Raw genomic sequence first — 17,618 nt, forward strand, 5'->3', positions numbered from 1 at the left:
AATTCTCAAGTTTGCTTCTTTAAAAAGTAAACACCATTTTCTGTCTTTAGTTGAGTGTTTCACTTGGTTTGGATTTGATACAAGGACTGGACGTAAAGAGACCCAGGGGGCTATAGGATAGTGAGTGTGTGGTATATTCTTCGCCAGGCACCTTTTGGAAAGGGAGAGTGTATTTGTTTTTGCTTTCTGTGTGTATTTAGGATAGGTAGTGTGATAGTAGAGAGTGGTTACTCTTGGTTTCAAAAAGCCAATAAAACATTTTCTTCTTGTTTACATTAAAAATAAACATTTACATTTGGGCCCCTTACTCTTGTCAAAACTATCATTTTTGTTTGTTTTTAATTTCTTCAAATGTAGTAGGATTTTTCCAAACAACCTTCCCTGTTTTATAATTCAAGCTTACAACCCATTAAGTAGATTTTACTTTTTTGTGCCTGAATTTCAGCTTTTTTTTTTTTTTTTTGGCTCATTGGCTTCATTCACACGTGTGGTTTGGGATGCACTTTGCCAGAACCCAAACCATGTGGAATTACGCTGTGCTTGATCCAGTAGAACATGTGTCTAAACCACCCAAATTAGACTTACAGTGGCCTCCCCTTTCTCAGACTTCTTCCAGACTGCACTGAGCATCATGTTAAACATGTTTCTGTTCCAGACCATAGTGATGAAGCTGGGATTCTACTAAGTTCAAAAACACATGTCTAAATCCACAGTTAATTTAGAACATATTAATGTCATGTCGAGAAGTAATATTATGCCTTCCCGCCTGCCTTCTCTCAGCCATTAGGTTTACCTGACACTAATAGGGTGCTGTGTAGCTTGGCTTGGGACATGCCCCTAGACTTCAGTTCTGCACCTGTTTTCCAGAGCTGTTTCCCAGATTAATCTCCTCACTGTCCATTGCATTCTTTGCATGGATAAAGGGACTTCTCAATAGAACCATTCTGAAGCTATAGATTTTTTTTTTTTAACATTCTTAGTTTATTAATCCTCTCATGAAAAATCTGCACAACCACCACAGATAAAGCCACTGCAGCATCTTTACTCCTTCTGTTGTCCAGTCTCCAACTCACTTTTTGCCAGCACCAGCATTGGCTTTTGCAGTCCCCCTGACTTTCTTCATTCTGTTCTTGCGTTCTTTTCACTGTTTTCTTGAGGTCTTTTTCTTCTCATACAGACCATATCTTGCAAATCTATGTTTGGGTTCATTTTTCTTTGCATAATCCAAGGAATCATAAATCATGCTAAAGCCACTTGTCTTGCCACCACCAAAATGGGTTCTGAATCCAAATACGAATATGACATCTGGTGTGGTCTTGTACATTTTGGCTAGTTTTTCCCGAATTTCTGTCTTAGGTACTGTTGTATTTCCAGGATGAAGGACATCAATAACCATTTGTTTGCACTGAAGTAGTCGATTGGTCATGAACTTCCTGGTCCGGATAGTGACTGTCTCGTTCATGATGGCGGCTTGAGCTTCAAGCAGCCGGAGAGCTGAAGCTATAGAAAAGCTTTTTTAAAAAATTATATCTCAGTAAAGCTGAAATTCTAAAAATTTGTTGCCAAACACATTAATCAGATATTTCCTAGACCCCACAACAATCTGAATAGGCATGACACTATTTTCTTTATAACGAATGTATTTCTAAGTGCTTTCCTCTTTTTCTCCCAAATATAGATGGGAAATCAATAAGAGAATAGCAGGCATTCTCTTTTGTAAAAAGTCGTTTGATAGAATAAAACACTTGTGTAAAACAGCCACTTTCTTTGGAGCAGATTAAAGAATGTGCTGATGAACCGGTTGGGAAAGGTTACTTGGTCTCCTGCTTGGTGGATCACCGAGGCAACATCACTGAGTATCAGTGTCACCAGTATATCACCAAGATGACAGCCATCATTTTCAGTGATTACCGTTTGATCTGTGGCTTCATGGATGACTGCAAAAATGATATCAACATTCTGAAATGTGGCAGCATTCGGCTTGGAGAAAAGGTATCTACTCTGTTTATACTGGCTTCACCAAAGGGGTCCTATGAACTTGATGAATGAAAAGTTTTGTCTATCTGGCATGGGAAAAATTTAGGCTGGAGGTGGCCTTAAAGTGGAGGTCCAGTCAGCCGCAAGATCTAAGGCTAGTTGACCCGTGAATGCATTTCATCTCTTTATAGTATTCCAGTACTATCTGGGGAAGCAGAGGAATTAACATCAGCCAAGAGTAGTAAATACTAAACCAGTTGCTGGTTACCTGAAGCATTCCCTAGCAGAGCATTTTGTTGTTTTGTGGACAAAGTAGTTGGAGTAATAGAGACTTGAGTTGCCTAACCTTTCTCTGCATGTACCTATTTGCTGCTATAAAAAAATTACTTAGTAAACACCTTGGTATAAAAGAAGATTTAAATATTAGAAAAGTTTAAGTTATATGAAGGTACTTCTGGCTTGTGAGAAGTAAGATACTCTATAAATGTGATTTGTTGCTACTTTTATCTTATAAGAACTAGTTTTTAGTAAAGACAAGAAGGAAAATACCTAGTTGACGACTTCTGTCTTAATTATGTTTGGTCTTATTTTTGTTCTTGTGAGTCTCTTGTCTAGAAGGTCACAATGGAGGTTTGGCTAGGTTTATTCTAAATCTGTTGGCTCAGCAAAATGAAAGAAACTCCTGAGAAGTAACAGATGCTGGGGGAGAGGTGGTCTGAGGCATATGTCTGACCTCAGCTATTATTTGCCACTGCTCATTAATCTGCTCTTTAGGAAATATGATGAAAAATAAAATCCTTTGTCTCTTTGCCCTCTATTTGTTCGTTGCCCCGTGGTTTGCTGGCTTCTGTCACTGACAGAGGGTAAGGGGCATGGTGTTGGAATACTAGAGCTGCACATACCAGTTTGGGTGATGGTTTTAGTGCTGGTTATTGTCTGCCTGTCACCAAATACCCTTTCCTTTATACCAGCACAGGGCTCTGGCCCTCTCACAGGGTACCTGTGGGTCAGTTTTGAGAGCACTGTGAACTTGGCATAGAGCTTTTGGCAGCTTAAGAAAGGCCAGTTTTAATAAAGAAGGCAGATTTCTTCCTTCCCAGCAGACTCTAGAAATGGCACAAAAGCACTTAAGCTACCCTAATAATTCAGGAAGCTCTTCTGATTTTATTTAGGGTGTTAGAGATCATGTCCAATTCCGTATCTCATTCCTTTTAAAAGCTTCACATAAGTGTTCCAAACACCTTTTTTTAGGAGTCAGTAATGACACTTCTCCATATTTGTGATTAGTGGTCCACACTGTAGAGTAGACCATTACAGTTCACCTCTTTTTGTGGTAGTTTTTCCCTCTTGACACCAAAATAGTCACTGGTTAGCTTCCCACTCGCAATCTGAATTGTCAGTACAAAACCTGCTTTCAACTGCGTGTTTGAGTTACTAGGGTTTATTTAGTGCCAGAAACGATCACAGAAAACAGTAGTACTAGAGCCCAAGAACTGGACAGTGAGGATTGTCTGCCCAGCTTCGTTAAAATAAGAAAAAAAAAAAAAAAGGTTTCTGTGGATCATCAAAGTGCACATTAAAAAAAATTTTTTTTTCGATGTTCCAAGATTTCATTGTTTATGCACCATGCCCAATGTTCCATGTAATATGTATCCTCCTTAATACCCACCACTAGGCTCACCTACCCTCCCACCCGACAAAATGCACGTTTTTGTCATGTTTATCTTATGCTACAGGTGAATTTCTGTTTATACCAAGCCTCTATCCTAGCACAAAGGCTTTCTGTATTTTGGGGACAGTAAGATAGATTCATGCTTGCACTCTTGAAAAAACATGTTCCTTCCTATATAATCCATTTTGGTGCTACAGCCATGTTTAAAAGTGAGGGAGGCATGTCCTCAGCCCTTCCTGGCTTTTCTAACTATAGTTTATTTCTCTGAGGCCAGTTATTTAGATTTGCAGATTATCCTGAAAAGTAATAAATCAACTTCTTGCTTGTTGATTTCAAATTTGGCACTGAAGCTTGCAAACTCCTCTGTGACTGGCTTTGAACTGACTTCTTCCAAAGGTCAGAGGAGGGGTAATAATGGCTAATGTGTTTGTACCCTGCTTCTGGATGAATGTAAAAGAGGGTGTCAAAATTATGATTTTTTTCAAAATGTTAATATATGTAGATTTGAGAGCAAAGACTATATATTAATAAAATTTTTTCTAAGTAAATACAGTTAAAATGACAGATCTTCAAAAGTAAAAGTGTAAATGCATTTACATCATCTGAAGAAAAGGTACAATGTGCGATCCAATACCGGAACTTAATTCTGGACATGTCCTACATTATTACTACTTTTAGACTTTTCACTTGGTAGTTCTATAATCTTATCATTCCATGCTTTTAACTGGCTACGTTGAATATTTTGGACAGTTTTTCTCTCCTTCTGTAGTGAGAAAGATCACAGAAGACACCAAAAATACTGAACTAGAGAGTGGTTTATAACAGAGATGAAAACTGAGTTCTTCCTTTTTGGGATTAGTGTTATTTTTCTCTGTTCCTTAAACAATAACAACAAAAAAGGGCAAGGTTTATGGGGAAGAAAAGATATTACCTATCAAATTGCTAAAACTGATCAGGACACTTTGTGGTTTTAAGAAAGACATTTGTTTCACCACAGTACAAGTCCCTTTTAAGTCCATTTATAGGATCATTTGTTATTCCTATGTCAAGCCAGTGAGTGTATCAATAACTTAATCTTTTTTAATCTAAGTAATTTTATTTTCCTCGAGGTGGTGTGCCCGTGTGTAGTTTACCTCCCTTGTTTTCATTCTTATTCAGTAATTAGCCATACAGTCTTGTCAAATATTTGCATACGTTTCAGTTACATAACTAAAATGGGCTGAACTCAGAGACTTCAGAGAACCAAGAAGAATTCTTGAAGTATATTTATTTGAAAAAATTATCTAAAGTTAGCATGAATAAAAACATCTAATGGAAATGATGATATGGCCCAGCACCAGTATGTGTTGCTACAGTTGCACAGTAATTACAATTAAATTTCAGATTCCTTAAGGGATCTCAAGCCACAATGATGCTCCCTTTATTTAAATCCAAGAAGAAGCATATGGAACCATTAAGAAATATAATAGCCCTAAATAGATATTCTTACTGATGTCACATTTAAAACAGTTACAGACCCGGGCGCCTGGGTGGCTCAGTGGGTTAAGCCGCTGCCTTCGGCTCAGGTCATGATCTCAGGGTCCTGGGATCGAGTCCCGCATCGGGCTCTCTGCTCAGCGGGGAGCCTGCTTCCCTCTCTCTCTCTCTGCCTGCCTCTCTGACTACTTGTGATTTCTCTCTGTCAAATAAATAAATAAAATCTTAAAAAAAAAAAAAAAAACAGTTACAGACCCTAAGAATACAGGGAAGCACTTAGACTCATTAAGTGGAAATTAAGTGGTGCCAGGACTAACAGCTAAATCTGAATCGGGAGTTGACTGTCAGATTATTGTTTTATTATTTTCAACCCCTTTTATATGATTTTTTAAAAATATTTTATTTGTTTATTTGACAGAGATGACAAGTAGGCAGAGAGGCAGGCAGAGAGAGAAAGTGGAGGAAGCAGGCTCCCTGCTGAGCAGAGAGCCCAATGCAGGGCTCAGTCCCAGGACCCTGGGATCATGACCTGAGCCGAAGGCAGAGGCTTTAACCCCCTGAGCCACCCAGGCGCCCCTCAACCCCTTTTATATGATTAAGACTTATTGCTAGCAGCCGTCCAAGTGAGTTTTCATGGGCTACTAAACCTTGGTGTTGGATATTGTTTTGTTGTTTTATAAACTAATTCATGTTTATAATAATCTTTTGTATGCCATAAATAGTAAGTGCCTGATATGTTTCTGTCGAAATGTTATCATGTTTGTTTTTCCTTTGGAAAGTGGAAATGCATACGCCTTGCTTAAGTGGGCCATATTCAGACATACTTGAGTGTTGCTCATAAATTAGGAAAAAAAATTAAGCCTTATTCTGGATTTCTGGGGTTTGTGTTGACTCTTCTCTCTGACCTTTTTAGTCACTCAGAGTTTGTTTATCTTGTTCACAATTGCCCTCCAAAATATCTTTTTGGTCTTCTCAGGTTTTTAAATGCAGTGAATAGAATCATACAACTAGTGCTCAAGGTTCAGGTGCAGATAGAGGACGGGGGCATGAGAATCTGCTAGTAGAGTGTGCTTCCTGATCCTTTTTGGGTCAGCACACTTTTTGAAAATTTAATGAAAGCGGTGAGCCCTCCTCAGGAAAAATGTGTAATGCCCACATACAAATTTTAGGAGTTCTCTAGAACCCCAAGGTCTAGAAAAATAAATGATGGACTGTTAGCTAGGCCCCTTACCTTCTGCAACCCAAGATGAGTCGGTAAACTCCTTTAGGCCTGTGTTGACTCCTCTGCGCAAGAGATACCGCAGCTCTCACCCCTTTCCACAGGTATCAGAGAGAACATGGACGTTCTCATGGAAATACTTAGAAATTAACGTGCTGTCGAACAAAATGCATTAAACAAAGCTTAGGGGGGAAACTACATACAACTTTTGTTATTGTTGAATTTTTGCTTCAAGTAGATGTTTCCCTGCCTGGTTTTGGGACTCTTTTTATTACCTACAGATGATTTCGTAGATACAGTATTTTACCAAAACAAGATGGTGTGTGCATAAATAAGAGATCACATATACTTCTGGCTGCTTTGGTTTGCTGTATTTATAGTTACAGCTTTCAAGTGTTTAAAGCATGTCTTCTGAGTAGAGCAGATTGGGACTCTTGAGTAGAAATATTTAGGGGAAATTTCTCATATTTTGAGTGAATGAATGCTTGTGGTTGCTATGGGGCTGATGCAATATACAATTAAAGATAATTGGATGGTTTCAAGAAAGCTCTCAAACTCAGTTTGTATAAAAGGTGGTAATCTCATTAAATCGTATTTAGATAAATCTAACACATCAAAGCGAGTATTACGCTACAAATTGTACATATAGGGGTCTTTGTGGACAGCATAGAGGAGAAAAATGAGAAAGACATCTCTAACATCTTTTCTCAATAGATTTTATGGTGGGTTTGTTTTGTTTTGTTTTGTTTTGTTTTTTCCACATGACTAGAAGCATTATTGGGGAAATACCTCTCACCCTTTGAGGTTAATTTACAGAGATTTCTGCAGTGTTAATTCGGTATTGATATGAACCATGATCAGAGCATTGGGCTGATGTAAATTCTTAGAATTTTTCTGACGTTTTAAGTGCAAAGAATTCAGGTTTCTATTTCTAGTGCTAACTAAACTATACTTAAATCTCCCAGGACCTCTCTTTCCATTTGTTGCATGCAAGTATCTGTTCTAAAGAAGAGTGTTGAGGGCATTTTCTGTAACTGCCACAGTGTGGTTGGTTCCCACCTCCTTTCTCAGCAGAGTACCAATAAGCCAACTATATATTGAATTGAGGTGGTGGTGGTTGTTTTTTTAAGCAAATGATGTTTAATTGAAACTCATTGTGGTGAGAGTTTTACAGTATTACTACCCTTGCTATTTTAGGATGCACATTCACAAGGTGAGGTGGTATCATGTTTGGAAAAGGGCCTGGTGAAAGAAGCAGAAGAGAGAGATCCCAAGATTCAAGTCTCTGAACTCTGCAAGAAAGCCATTCTGCGGGTGGCTGAGCTGTCCTCAGATGACTTTCATCTAGACCGGCATTTATATTTTGCTTGCCGAGATGATCGGGAGCGTTTTTGTGAAAACGTGAGTCAGCTCAGAAGCTCTTCTTCTCCTTTAAAATGTTTTTAATACCCTAGTCCAAAATGAAATAAACCAGCACACTCTCCTGTGTAGATAAGGCAGTGAAATGGAAGGCGGAGTTGTTCCCAGGATAACAGAGAACGATGTTAGATGTTCAGCCTTGATGATTTAACATCTAGTTAACAGTTGGCTTCCGACAGTCTCCACACATTATTTTTTCTACTTTATCTCACTTCTCAATTTTAGATCTTGGAAGTCTATGTTATTTATATACTAGAATCCCATTTTACTGGGGAATCCTATTCACACCTATTCTATGGCTAAAACTGCCGTGTTGCATGCTACATCTTTTTGGCTAAGATGAACAAAACAGCAGGTGGCTAACTTATAAAACTAAATCCTTGATTACTATCTCCAGACCTTACAGAAGACTTGCTAACGCTTATCTCCATCCTTCGAACAAAGAGCTGAGAGTAACTCGCGTGTACTCCCACCCTCTGCTCTTGAATTATTAGCAGCTTTAACTGTCAGAGCCACTGGTTATGAGTTTTATGGACTCCAGCATCAAGTCGTAAGAAAAGACTCACCGACACTTCTCTTGGTTCCCTAAATAACAGTGTATCTGAGAACAAATGACAATAGCCAAGCATCATGGGAAAATTTTTTTCATCTGTCTGCAATACTGTTTTCTACCAAAGGCTACTAAATGTTGTAAATGGCTGAGCCAATTGTTCAAAGGTACTCACGTTTATAATAATTTAAAGAAAGTTCTTTATAGGATCGTGGATAGTGTCCTGTCTAACTACTTAGCTAATTGTCGTCATCCACATGATCATGTGTGTGTTCATCTTACAGACGCAAGCTGGTGAAGGCAGAGTGTACAAATGCCTCTTTAACCATAAGTTTGAAGAATCCATGAGTGAGAAGGTAAGTATTACTTTGAAACAAACCAATATTTTATTCATTTCTTTAAAGTTCTCTTAAATCCTCTCAAACAATAGTCTTATAAGTTCGTATCAGAGTATGAAATGGCTGATAAAGCTTACCCTTTTCAGAGGCAAGACATTTGGCTTTTAGTAGAGAACCAAAGCATATTTCGTTTAAGCCAAGAAAATGAAGCTTTGTAATATCTGGACATTGGGAAGCCCATTGGGAATCAACTTGGGGAGTAAAATTAGAGAATTGTGTATCATAGTCACACTAAAGCCAGCCCTTCATACTCAGGAAACTCAGGCTAACCAAACCAATTACCTATTTAATTTTTCAGCAGCTGTTTCATCAAGCATTCTCATTACTATTAGTCCTCTGTCCCTGGATGAATGCAAGAATATTTTATGACTTTTAAAAAGAAAATTATTCTTGGTTTTGCTCTCCTGCCATTTGCTTTCCCGGACATCTGAAGAAGTGTTTCAGTTGTTTCTATCATTTACTATTGAATCATTCTATTTTAAAAGCACAGAATGTAGCAGCATAACATAAGAATGTTATGTCAGCTGCCACTTTGATTTGTGTGAACTTGACTTGAGGGACACTGTGTAAAAGGAAGAGGGCTTGGTGAAGTCACTGTATTAGAGCCCACCAAGGACTCGTGTGTCTAGGACAGCTGCTCTGCTACTGCAGCAACCACTGGCGACTCAGGGTAGGAATCCAGGCCTTCCCCATCCATGCATCCCTTCCTCCACACTAGTTTCGCACACTTGGATTGGAGGCTAACCAAGTTCAAAGGTAGGCGTTTTGATGACAGCTGCAGTTGTTGACATGTACTTGGCCATGAGCCTCTGTTGGCCCTAGAGGTTCCTGTGAACAGCAGAGGTCTTTATTGCCCTTTTTATTCAGTGTCGAGAAGCGCTGACGACCCGCCAGAAGCTTATTGCCCAGGATTATAAAGTCAGTTATTCGTTGGCCAAATCCTGTAAGAGTGACCTGAAGAAATACCGGTGTAATGTGGAAAACCTTCCGCGGTCCCGGGAAGCCAGGCTCTCCTACCTTCTCATGTGTTTGGAGTCAGCCGTGCATAGAGGTAAGAGTTCATTTCTCTTTATCTTTCTCAGTCCTTTTTGGATTCACGTCCTAAAGCCTCTTGTACCTGTAAATGTTATTTTCTTCCTGCATTTGCTGTTTTGAGCGCACCTGTGCCTTGCAACTCAGAAACCTTCCTTTGTAAGCGTAACTCAAGAACTGAAGGCTTGGTGTCCCAAAGCCTTTTTGAAGGCTCTTTCTTTTAGCTCAACAGTCTCCAATTTTTTTTTCCCTATGTCTTTATTTGAGAGAGGGAGAGTGAGCAAAAGAGACAGGGAGAGAAAAGGAGCAGGGGAAGAAGCCAAGAGAGAAGCGGACTCCCTGCAGAGCAGGAAGCCCAACATGGGGCTCAGTCCTGGGATTTCAGGATCATGACCTGAGCCAAAGGTGGACACTTAAATCGACTGAGCCACTCAGGTGCCCCCACCCTTTTAAAGAAGGTATATTTCTCAAATCCAATGATTTTAATTTTTTAAAATGCATGGTCAACATTTTTAGGAGAGTCAGGGTAGCATAATGATTTAACATACAAGCTTTGGGTCAGAGACATAGCTTTAAATTAAAAGCTCTATCATCAAATTAACTGGCTGGGTGACCATTGTTTACATTTCTTAATCTCTCCCCAAACTCATTTTTCTTATCTATAAAACAAAACTAATATTTATGGTGAGGATTTATTTATTTGTTTATGAAAATTAAATGAGGTTTTTTGGAATAGCACTTAGCATTCAATAAATGATAGGTACTATTATTGTTACAACACTAATGATATTAAGGAACTAGAAATTTGGGGGGCACCTGGGTGGCTTAGTGGGTTAAAGCTTCTGCCTTTGGCTCAGGTCATGATCCCAGAGTGCTGGGATCAAGCCCCACATCGGGCTGTCTGCTCAGTGGGGAGCCTGCTAACCCCAACCGCCGCCTCTCTGCCTACTTGTGATCTCTGTCGGATAAATAAATAAAATCTTAAAAAGAAAAAAAAGAAACTAGAAATTTTTGAATCCAAAAGTCAACCCTGACAAAAGAGCCAAGATGGCTGTATAGAAGATCGGGGCTGTCTTTTGTAGTATTGGCTACAAGCTGTGAAGATGAAATGTCCTGGGACGTTAAAACTCTGAGCTTTTGATGAATTTTTTTTTTTCCATACCTGGATAGTGGGGAAAAGCTCCTAACCTTGAAAGTGGTGGAGTAGCACCCAGGGACAGTGTGCATGGTCTTGAATTGAATATCAAAGGATGTTATAGAGACAATTGGAGAATGTTGACTATGGTCTGGATATTAGCTAAAATGGCCCTAAAATGAAAGGTAGAGTTTATTAACTTACAAAAGAATATTCTAAGACAGTATACATAATACCATCTAATTTGGGTGTTTAAAAAAATGTTCTTAAATTGTAAATTAACAAGAAAAGAACGATTCAGTAAATACATGGCCAAAGGCTACATGCAGATAATTCAGAAAAGTTACACAGATTGCTAATGTTAAAAAGACTGACCTTACTAAGTGTTGATAAGGGTATGGAAGAACTGGACTATTGAACACTACTGATGGGAACTTAAAAGTAGTACAATCATTTTGGAAAATAGTTTGCCAGTTTCTTAAAAGTTAAATATATTACCTACCATATGACTCAGCTGTATTTACCTAAGAGATACACAAGCATATATGCATATAAACTCTTATACATGAATACCCAGAACAGCTTTATTTGTAATAGCCCAAAACTGGAAATGATCCAAATGTCCATCAGCAGTTGAAGGGATAGGCACATGGCAGTATATCCACATAATGGAATCATATTACTTGGCAATAAAAAGGAAGAATTGATAATACATGGATGAATTTAAAAATAGTTATGCTGAGTGGAAGAAGTTAGACCAAAAAAATGCATACTCTATGACTGTGTCTATATCAACTTCTAAAAAGTGGAAACTGGTAAACTAATCTGCAGTCACAGAAAGCAGCTCATTTTTTGCTGTAGGAGGGGTCTGGGGGAGAGAGGGAGGGAGAGCGTCTCAAGGACCATGAGAAAATTCAGAAGTTAATGGATATGTTCAATATCTTGATTGTGGTGATGGCTTCAACAACATACACATATGTCAAACCTCTTCAGTTGTCTGCTTTGAAAATACAGCCTTTTTTAATGTTAATTATACCTTGGTAAAGTTGGGTTTTTTTTGTTGTTGTTGTTGTTGTTGTTGTTTTTAATTTTCTTAAGTTTTCCCAGTTGGCATTTTTAGCTCAAGGAAGGAGGCTGGGGAGGCTATAGTGAATGTTTGAAATGTGATCATTTTCACAGGCTTTAATTCTGTAGGCCATTAGGCATTGTTCTTGTCTTTCATTGTTACCCCCATAATTATCTTATTGATAAGACTCCCATTGGCAAAGCATTTGCAGTTTTAGTTTAGTAGTATAAAATCTATATAATGCAGAACACTGTCAAGATAAACCCTAGTCTCTGGAGTCTTAAACTCATTTTATGCCAAGGAAGCTCTTTCTGTATTCCGAGCTTTTCAGTCTAGATGATGGCATGACTGGTATATTATATTCTGAAGTAGAACGTGTGCTTTTCTATGCAGTGATACCTGATTGTAATGCTCACCATCCATAATGTTGTGACTTTGCTCCTAACTTAGGGCGCCAGGTGAGCAGCGAGTGCCAGGGGGAGATGTTAGATTACCGGCGCATGTTGATGGAAGACTTTTCTTTGAGCCCTGAGATCATCCTGAGCTGTCGGGGGGAGATTGAACACCACTGTTCTGGATTACATCGAAAAGGGCGAACTCTGCATTGTCTGATGAAAGTAGTTCGTGGGGAAAAAGGGAACCTTGGAATGAACTGCCAGCAGGCGGTAAGGAAAAATTCTCTACTGCCCTTTTGTATGTTACATTCTGTCAGGTGAGGAGCCTCTTTCTGACACTGTCCCAGCTTCCTTTATCTGGATCATTTGTGACATCACATGAACATCGGGTACTAAGAACCAGACACAAAATATTGTTCTGGCATATCTTAATACGAACGTCGAATTGATTACAGAGGAGAAGTTTGGTTCATAAACAATAAATGGGGCTATATACGTAAAGAAATAGATAAAATGCATTGTCTGCTGAAGTTTTTAAAGGAGAGGGTAGCTTGCCAGATGGAATTTCTAAATTCAGAACCAAGACAGACCAGGTTCTGGTAAATCAGAAAACGTCCTCCACCAAAAGAGGATTTGCCTGTCTCTATAGGTTCGATTGAGTTGAAGCTGAGAGAGAGCAGTAACAATTGAAATTTTCTAAGAGTTTGTTTTTATTACTGTTAGGCAACATACTATGAGTTCCTGGCCTGAAGGATCAAGAGAGCATGTCATTTTAAAAAACCACACCATTTTTCTTGTTAGTAAGGCGACTGTGCATGGAAGGGCCTTTCTTTCTGTCCCCAAACTACCGTCAGTTCTATAAAGATATTTGGAAAAAACTAGTGTACTTCTTGAGAAGATAAAGTTAATTCTTTTTTTCCTTTTTTTTTCTTTTCTTTTCTTCTTTCTTTTTTTTTAAAGATTTTTATTATTTATTTGTCTATTTATTTATTTATTTATTTTTAAAGATTTTATTTATTTGACAGACAGAGATTACAAGTAGGCAGAGAGGCAGCCAGAGAGAGGAGGAAGCAGGCTCCCTGCTGAGCAGAGAGCCCGATGTGGGGCTCGATCCCAGGACCCTGGGATCATGACCTGAGCCGAATGCAGAGGCTTTAACCCACTGAGCCACCCAGGCGCCCCTTTATTTATTTATTTAACAGAGATCACAAGTAGGCAGAGAGGCAGGCAGAGAGAGAGGATGAAGCAGGTTCCCCACCGAGCGGAGAGCCGGATGTGGGGCTCGATCCCAGGACCCTGGGATCATGACCTGAGCTGAAGGCAGAGGCTTTAACCCACTGAGCCACCCAGGCACCCCCTTTTTTTTTAAAAGATAAAATTATTCTTGCTCCAGAGTTCACGAACAGTTGAGTAACTACAGGTCAGGGATATAATATAAAGTTAATAAAATACTATAGATGCAGTGCATCTGTCATTACCATAGTCCATATTTATTACTTTTTACTAATAAGAGTCTTGGAACAGTTCTCAGTACCAAATGCAACAGTGGTACCCTGTACAGTGTATCCCATACATCCCTTAGGATGCACAAAAGATAGCATTTAGTTTCGTATCCTACAGTAGGGAGTTGAGGTTCTTTACCCAGTGAAAGTTTAGAAAACCATAATACAGTTGATCTTTTTGTTGGCATTTTGATTAAAAATAGAGTATTTTAGAAAAATCAGAATTTTACAGTCTGAAACAAAATTCTCATAGAATTTTGATGTAGAGTAAAATTTCATCTTAGCTCCGTTTACTCACCCTGACTCAGAGTATACAGTAAATTGTACATCCTATGATGGAAAAAGTAGAAAAATATATAGACTCTTCTCCAAAATCCCAAACCCAGCTAGAAGGAGGGCTTCTGGAATCTGCTGTGGCTTCAGTTGGCACAGTGTATTTCTTCAGGAGCAGTCCTTGCTGGTGATTGTCCTAGGAAACCTCTACAACAATATGTGTGCCTGGGCCTCAGACCAAGTATTTATCAAAATAGCTCATATTTGCATCTCATTCTTAATGCAGCATATAAAAGAGAGGGAAGTGGTCAGGAATAAAACTCTTTTTACTGAGGCTACACTTGTACAAGGTGTACAGAAAAAAAAGAAGAGAAATTGGTTTAACTTTATTTCACGGCATCTACCTCCAGGGCTTTTTATAATTTAGTTTGTTATAAAGAACTAGTGAGTCAACTTGAAAGATAAATAAGGATGCCCGTCTCATGCTTTGTGCCTAGAAGAAAAGTGGTTCCAAACCTAGAGGATAGTCTCAAATAATGAAGTATGTGGTTTTGCCCACATCAAGTTTAGCCAAGTGGGAAATAAACACTGTATTTTGATTATAATGGACCCATGATTTTTAGTCTTTGCTCACCCATACTGAAGGAGTAAATGATCCGAAGGGAGAATATTTTCCTCAGTCGTTTTCGCCTACGTTATCCATCCTCAATCAAGTGGAAGAGTTTTTTGAAATAATAATTCTCTTTTTCAAAGTTCTCTTCCTTGATAGAGTAAGCTTCCGTGCGTGTCTATGGTTGGCCTCTAATTTTCCCCGTTCCTGCTTGGTGATGCTTTAACTCAGTGATCTCTCAACAAGTAGTAAACTGTGAAACGTCGATAATTTTTATCTTAATGAGTAGACACTTTTCCAAATGTACGATAATCATGAACTTACTAAATTCTCCTCAGTTATGAGTGAGCACGTCTGGGCCCAGTTTCTCCCTGGCCAAAGATGACTGTGCGGTGTATTCTTAGACGAATTGTTTCTCAGAAGCATTTCCCTGGGTTTTCCCTAAGCAGTCAGGGGCTGGAATGATTATATAGTCATGTAGCAATTCATGTTCTTAGTGTTTATTTCCTACACTGCTGTCCCTGGATTCCAGAGTGGCAATGATCCCTTGAACTGTTAGCGCAATAGCGTCTGTAGGGCTTTCATTGTCTCCCTTTAGGTGCTGCAGTCTGGTGCACTCATGGTGAATTCTCAAGGTTTGCCTGTCAGTTGTAGATATTTAACTGATACACTTCTTGCAGAGACTTCCAGATTCCCATGATACTTACGACTTCCCTCAGAAGAAGATGTAAATATTTTGGTCTTTGTCAGCAACCGTCGTTACTAAAACTGGTAGTAGTCTATCAGCTAACCACAGCATTTTGTAGCTTCTCCAAATTGCTATCGAGAATTGGTATAAATAACTTCCATCCCAGAATACTGGAAATCTTTTCTATTTCTCTCTTCTTGATTGTTGATTTTAGGATAGAGAGAATTGGGATTTTCTTTTGTCATTTCCTTTTGACGTGTGTTCTCTGATCAGTGTGCGATGGGGTCATTGCTTTCATATGAGCCCCTGTGGGATTGTATCGGTCACATGAATGAGGATCAGAGAAGGCTCTCCTCCAGAGGCTACATCTATGACACGAAAAGGGTTCCAATTCTTTAACTTGGAAAAAAAAGGAACCCAAACCAGAAGGATTATAGTTTCCAAATTTGCTTTGTGTTATTTAAGATTCCCACCCCAAAACGCCATCTGCTATCCATCTGTACTAATAATGGTCTTTTACGTACACAGAATGCTTTGCTGTTTATATAACCTTCTCCTATATATTACTCTTTCTTATAATCCTGTTCAGTTCAAGAAACTGCAACTGGAGGTTAATCATGCCGGTGCTCTCAGAGCTAATGTCTGGCAGAGCCAGAACTATTAATAGAACTCAGGGGGCCGCCTGGGTGGCTCAGTTGGTTAAGCGGCTTCCTTCAGATCAGGTCAGGATCCGTGGGTCCTGGGATCGAGCCTATATCCAGCTCCCTGCTCAGTGGGGAGCCTGCTGCTCCCTCTTCCTCTGCAGCCCCCCTGCTTGTACTCTCTTTCTCAAATAAATAAATAAATAAATAAAATCTTAAAACAAAAAACTCAGGTCTTCTGATCTTAATTTAGAGCTTTTTCCTCTGTGCCCCAACTGCAGTCTCCTCAAAGACAGGAAAAAAGAAGTAGAGGCACGTCTTCTCATGCTTTCACTTTATTCCATAACGAAGAACGGACCAGGCAGAAGTAAATGTTAAAGAAAATACCCTGATTTTCAACTGCATAATGACAAGTATTTTGGGGGGATATGTTTAACAAGCAAGCTGTGGTTTACCTCTTAGTTGTATAAAAGATAATTTGGGGAAAATGGGAGTTATAAGTATTCTTGTTTTTTGCAATTGATATTTCTTGCAAGTTAAATGAAATCTCTCCTCTGTTTTTAATAACATGGAGCGTGCCTGTCTTAATGCCAGTGTATTGGCAGCAAGATTCAAATTCTAGATTCTTATGACCAAATTAGGTATTTGACTAGAAATGTCTTCTATTTACCCTTCTCCACTCAATTCTGGCTTGGCCATGAGTGTCAAATTTAGCAATCTGATTTAACGAGCAGGCAGACAGGAAGGAAAAGGCAGACTTTATATTGCAAAGACCTTTTGCATTGCAAATGCCCAGGGATAATCCAGACAGGTAGGCAAGCAATCCCCACCATGGCTAATATAGAAAAACTTGCACTGGAGACAGAGAAACCAGTGGAAGGTATTTGGGGCAAGCTGTTGAGCTTAGCTGGTGACAAGTGTAATACCTTGTTAAAAGTCCACTGTGATGTACCAGACCTAGTAACTGTGTGAAGAAATGAAATGACTTTGCTCTTCCCTGATGAGTAAGTGACTTTCTTCTTTCTTAATTTTTTTTTTTTTAATCCAGCTGCAAACACTGATTCAGGAGACTGACCCTGGTGCAGATTACCGCATTGATAGAGCTCTGAATGAAGCTTGTGAATCTGTGATACAGACAGCCTGCAAACACATAAGATCGGGAGACCCAATGTAGGTTATCTTATTTGGGGTATTTTATTTGGCAGTGTATTATTGAGAACATTCCTTTAAATGATTTTTGGATGGTTTTAACATCTTAACTAAAATTGTGTTAAATAGAAACACATAGCAACTTTTGTTAAAACCAGTATTGGAATTTAGACTTCCACTCTGCCTCCTGCATGATGTAGATACTAGACCCGGCATTGTGATGATGTTTATTGACTGTGACTGAGCGTGTATGGGCCTGTACCTTAGGCCACTGAATAATTCTGTTTAATGATCAAATAAAAAACAAAAGAGAGAAACACCTAGGGTAAAATGACACATACTTTGTCTCTATAATACTTTCATCCTGTTTGTATAGTGATTTGTTATATATATTGTATAATTGATAATTGTTAGAA

The 17,618-nt window shown here is 38.9% G+C and overlaps 1 protein-coding gene and 1 pseudogene across 2 annotated transcripts in view; one reads left to right on the forward strand and one right to left on the reverse strand.

The window, feature by feature from the left end:
* The window catches only part of GLG1 (golgi glycoprotein 1), a 158,314-nt gene that overhangs the window by 113,317 nt on the left and 27,379 nt on the right, over positions 1-17,618 (forward strand). Inside the window, exons 4-9 of the mRNA XM_082712196.1 lie at positions 1,777-1,992; positions 7,542-7,745; positions 8,598-8,669; positions 9,579-9,762; positions 12,395-12,609; positions 17,102-17,223. Of these exons, the coding sequence (XP_082568322.1) occupies positions 1,777-1,992; positions 7,542-7,745; positions 8,598-8,669; positions 9,579-9,762; positions 12,395-12,609; positions 17,102-17,223 (1,013 nt within the window). The remainder of the gene's footprint in view (positions 1-1,776; positions 1,993-7,541; positions 7,746-8,597; positions 8,670-9,578; positions 9,763-12,394; positions 12,610-17,101; positions 17,224-17,618) is intronic.
* Positions 840-1,465, reverse strand: LOC309853804 (small ribosomal subunit protein eS24 pseudogene; annotated as a pseudogene). Its single transcript has one exon. The product of its transcript is annotated as a small ribosomal subunit protein eS24 pseudogene (transcript).

Source organism: Mustela nivalis (assembly GCF_964662115.1).
Source record: "Mustela nivalis genome assembly, chromosome: 18".
NCBI classification, from domain to species: domain Eukaryota; kingdom Metazoa; phylum Chordata; class Mammalia; order Carnivora; family Mustelidae; genus Mustela; species Mustela nivalis.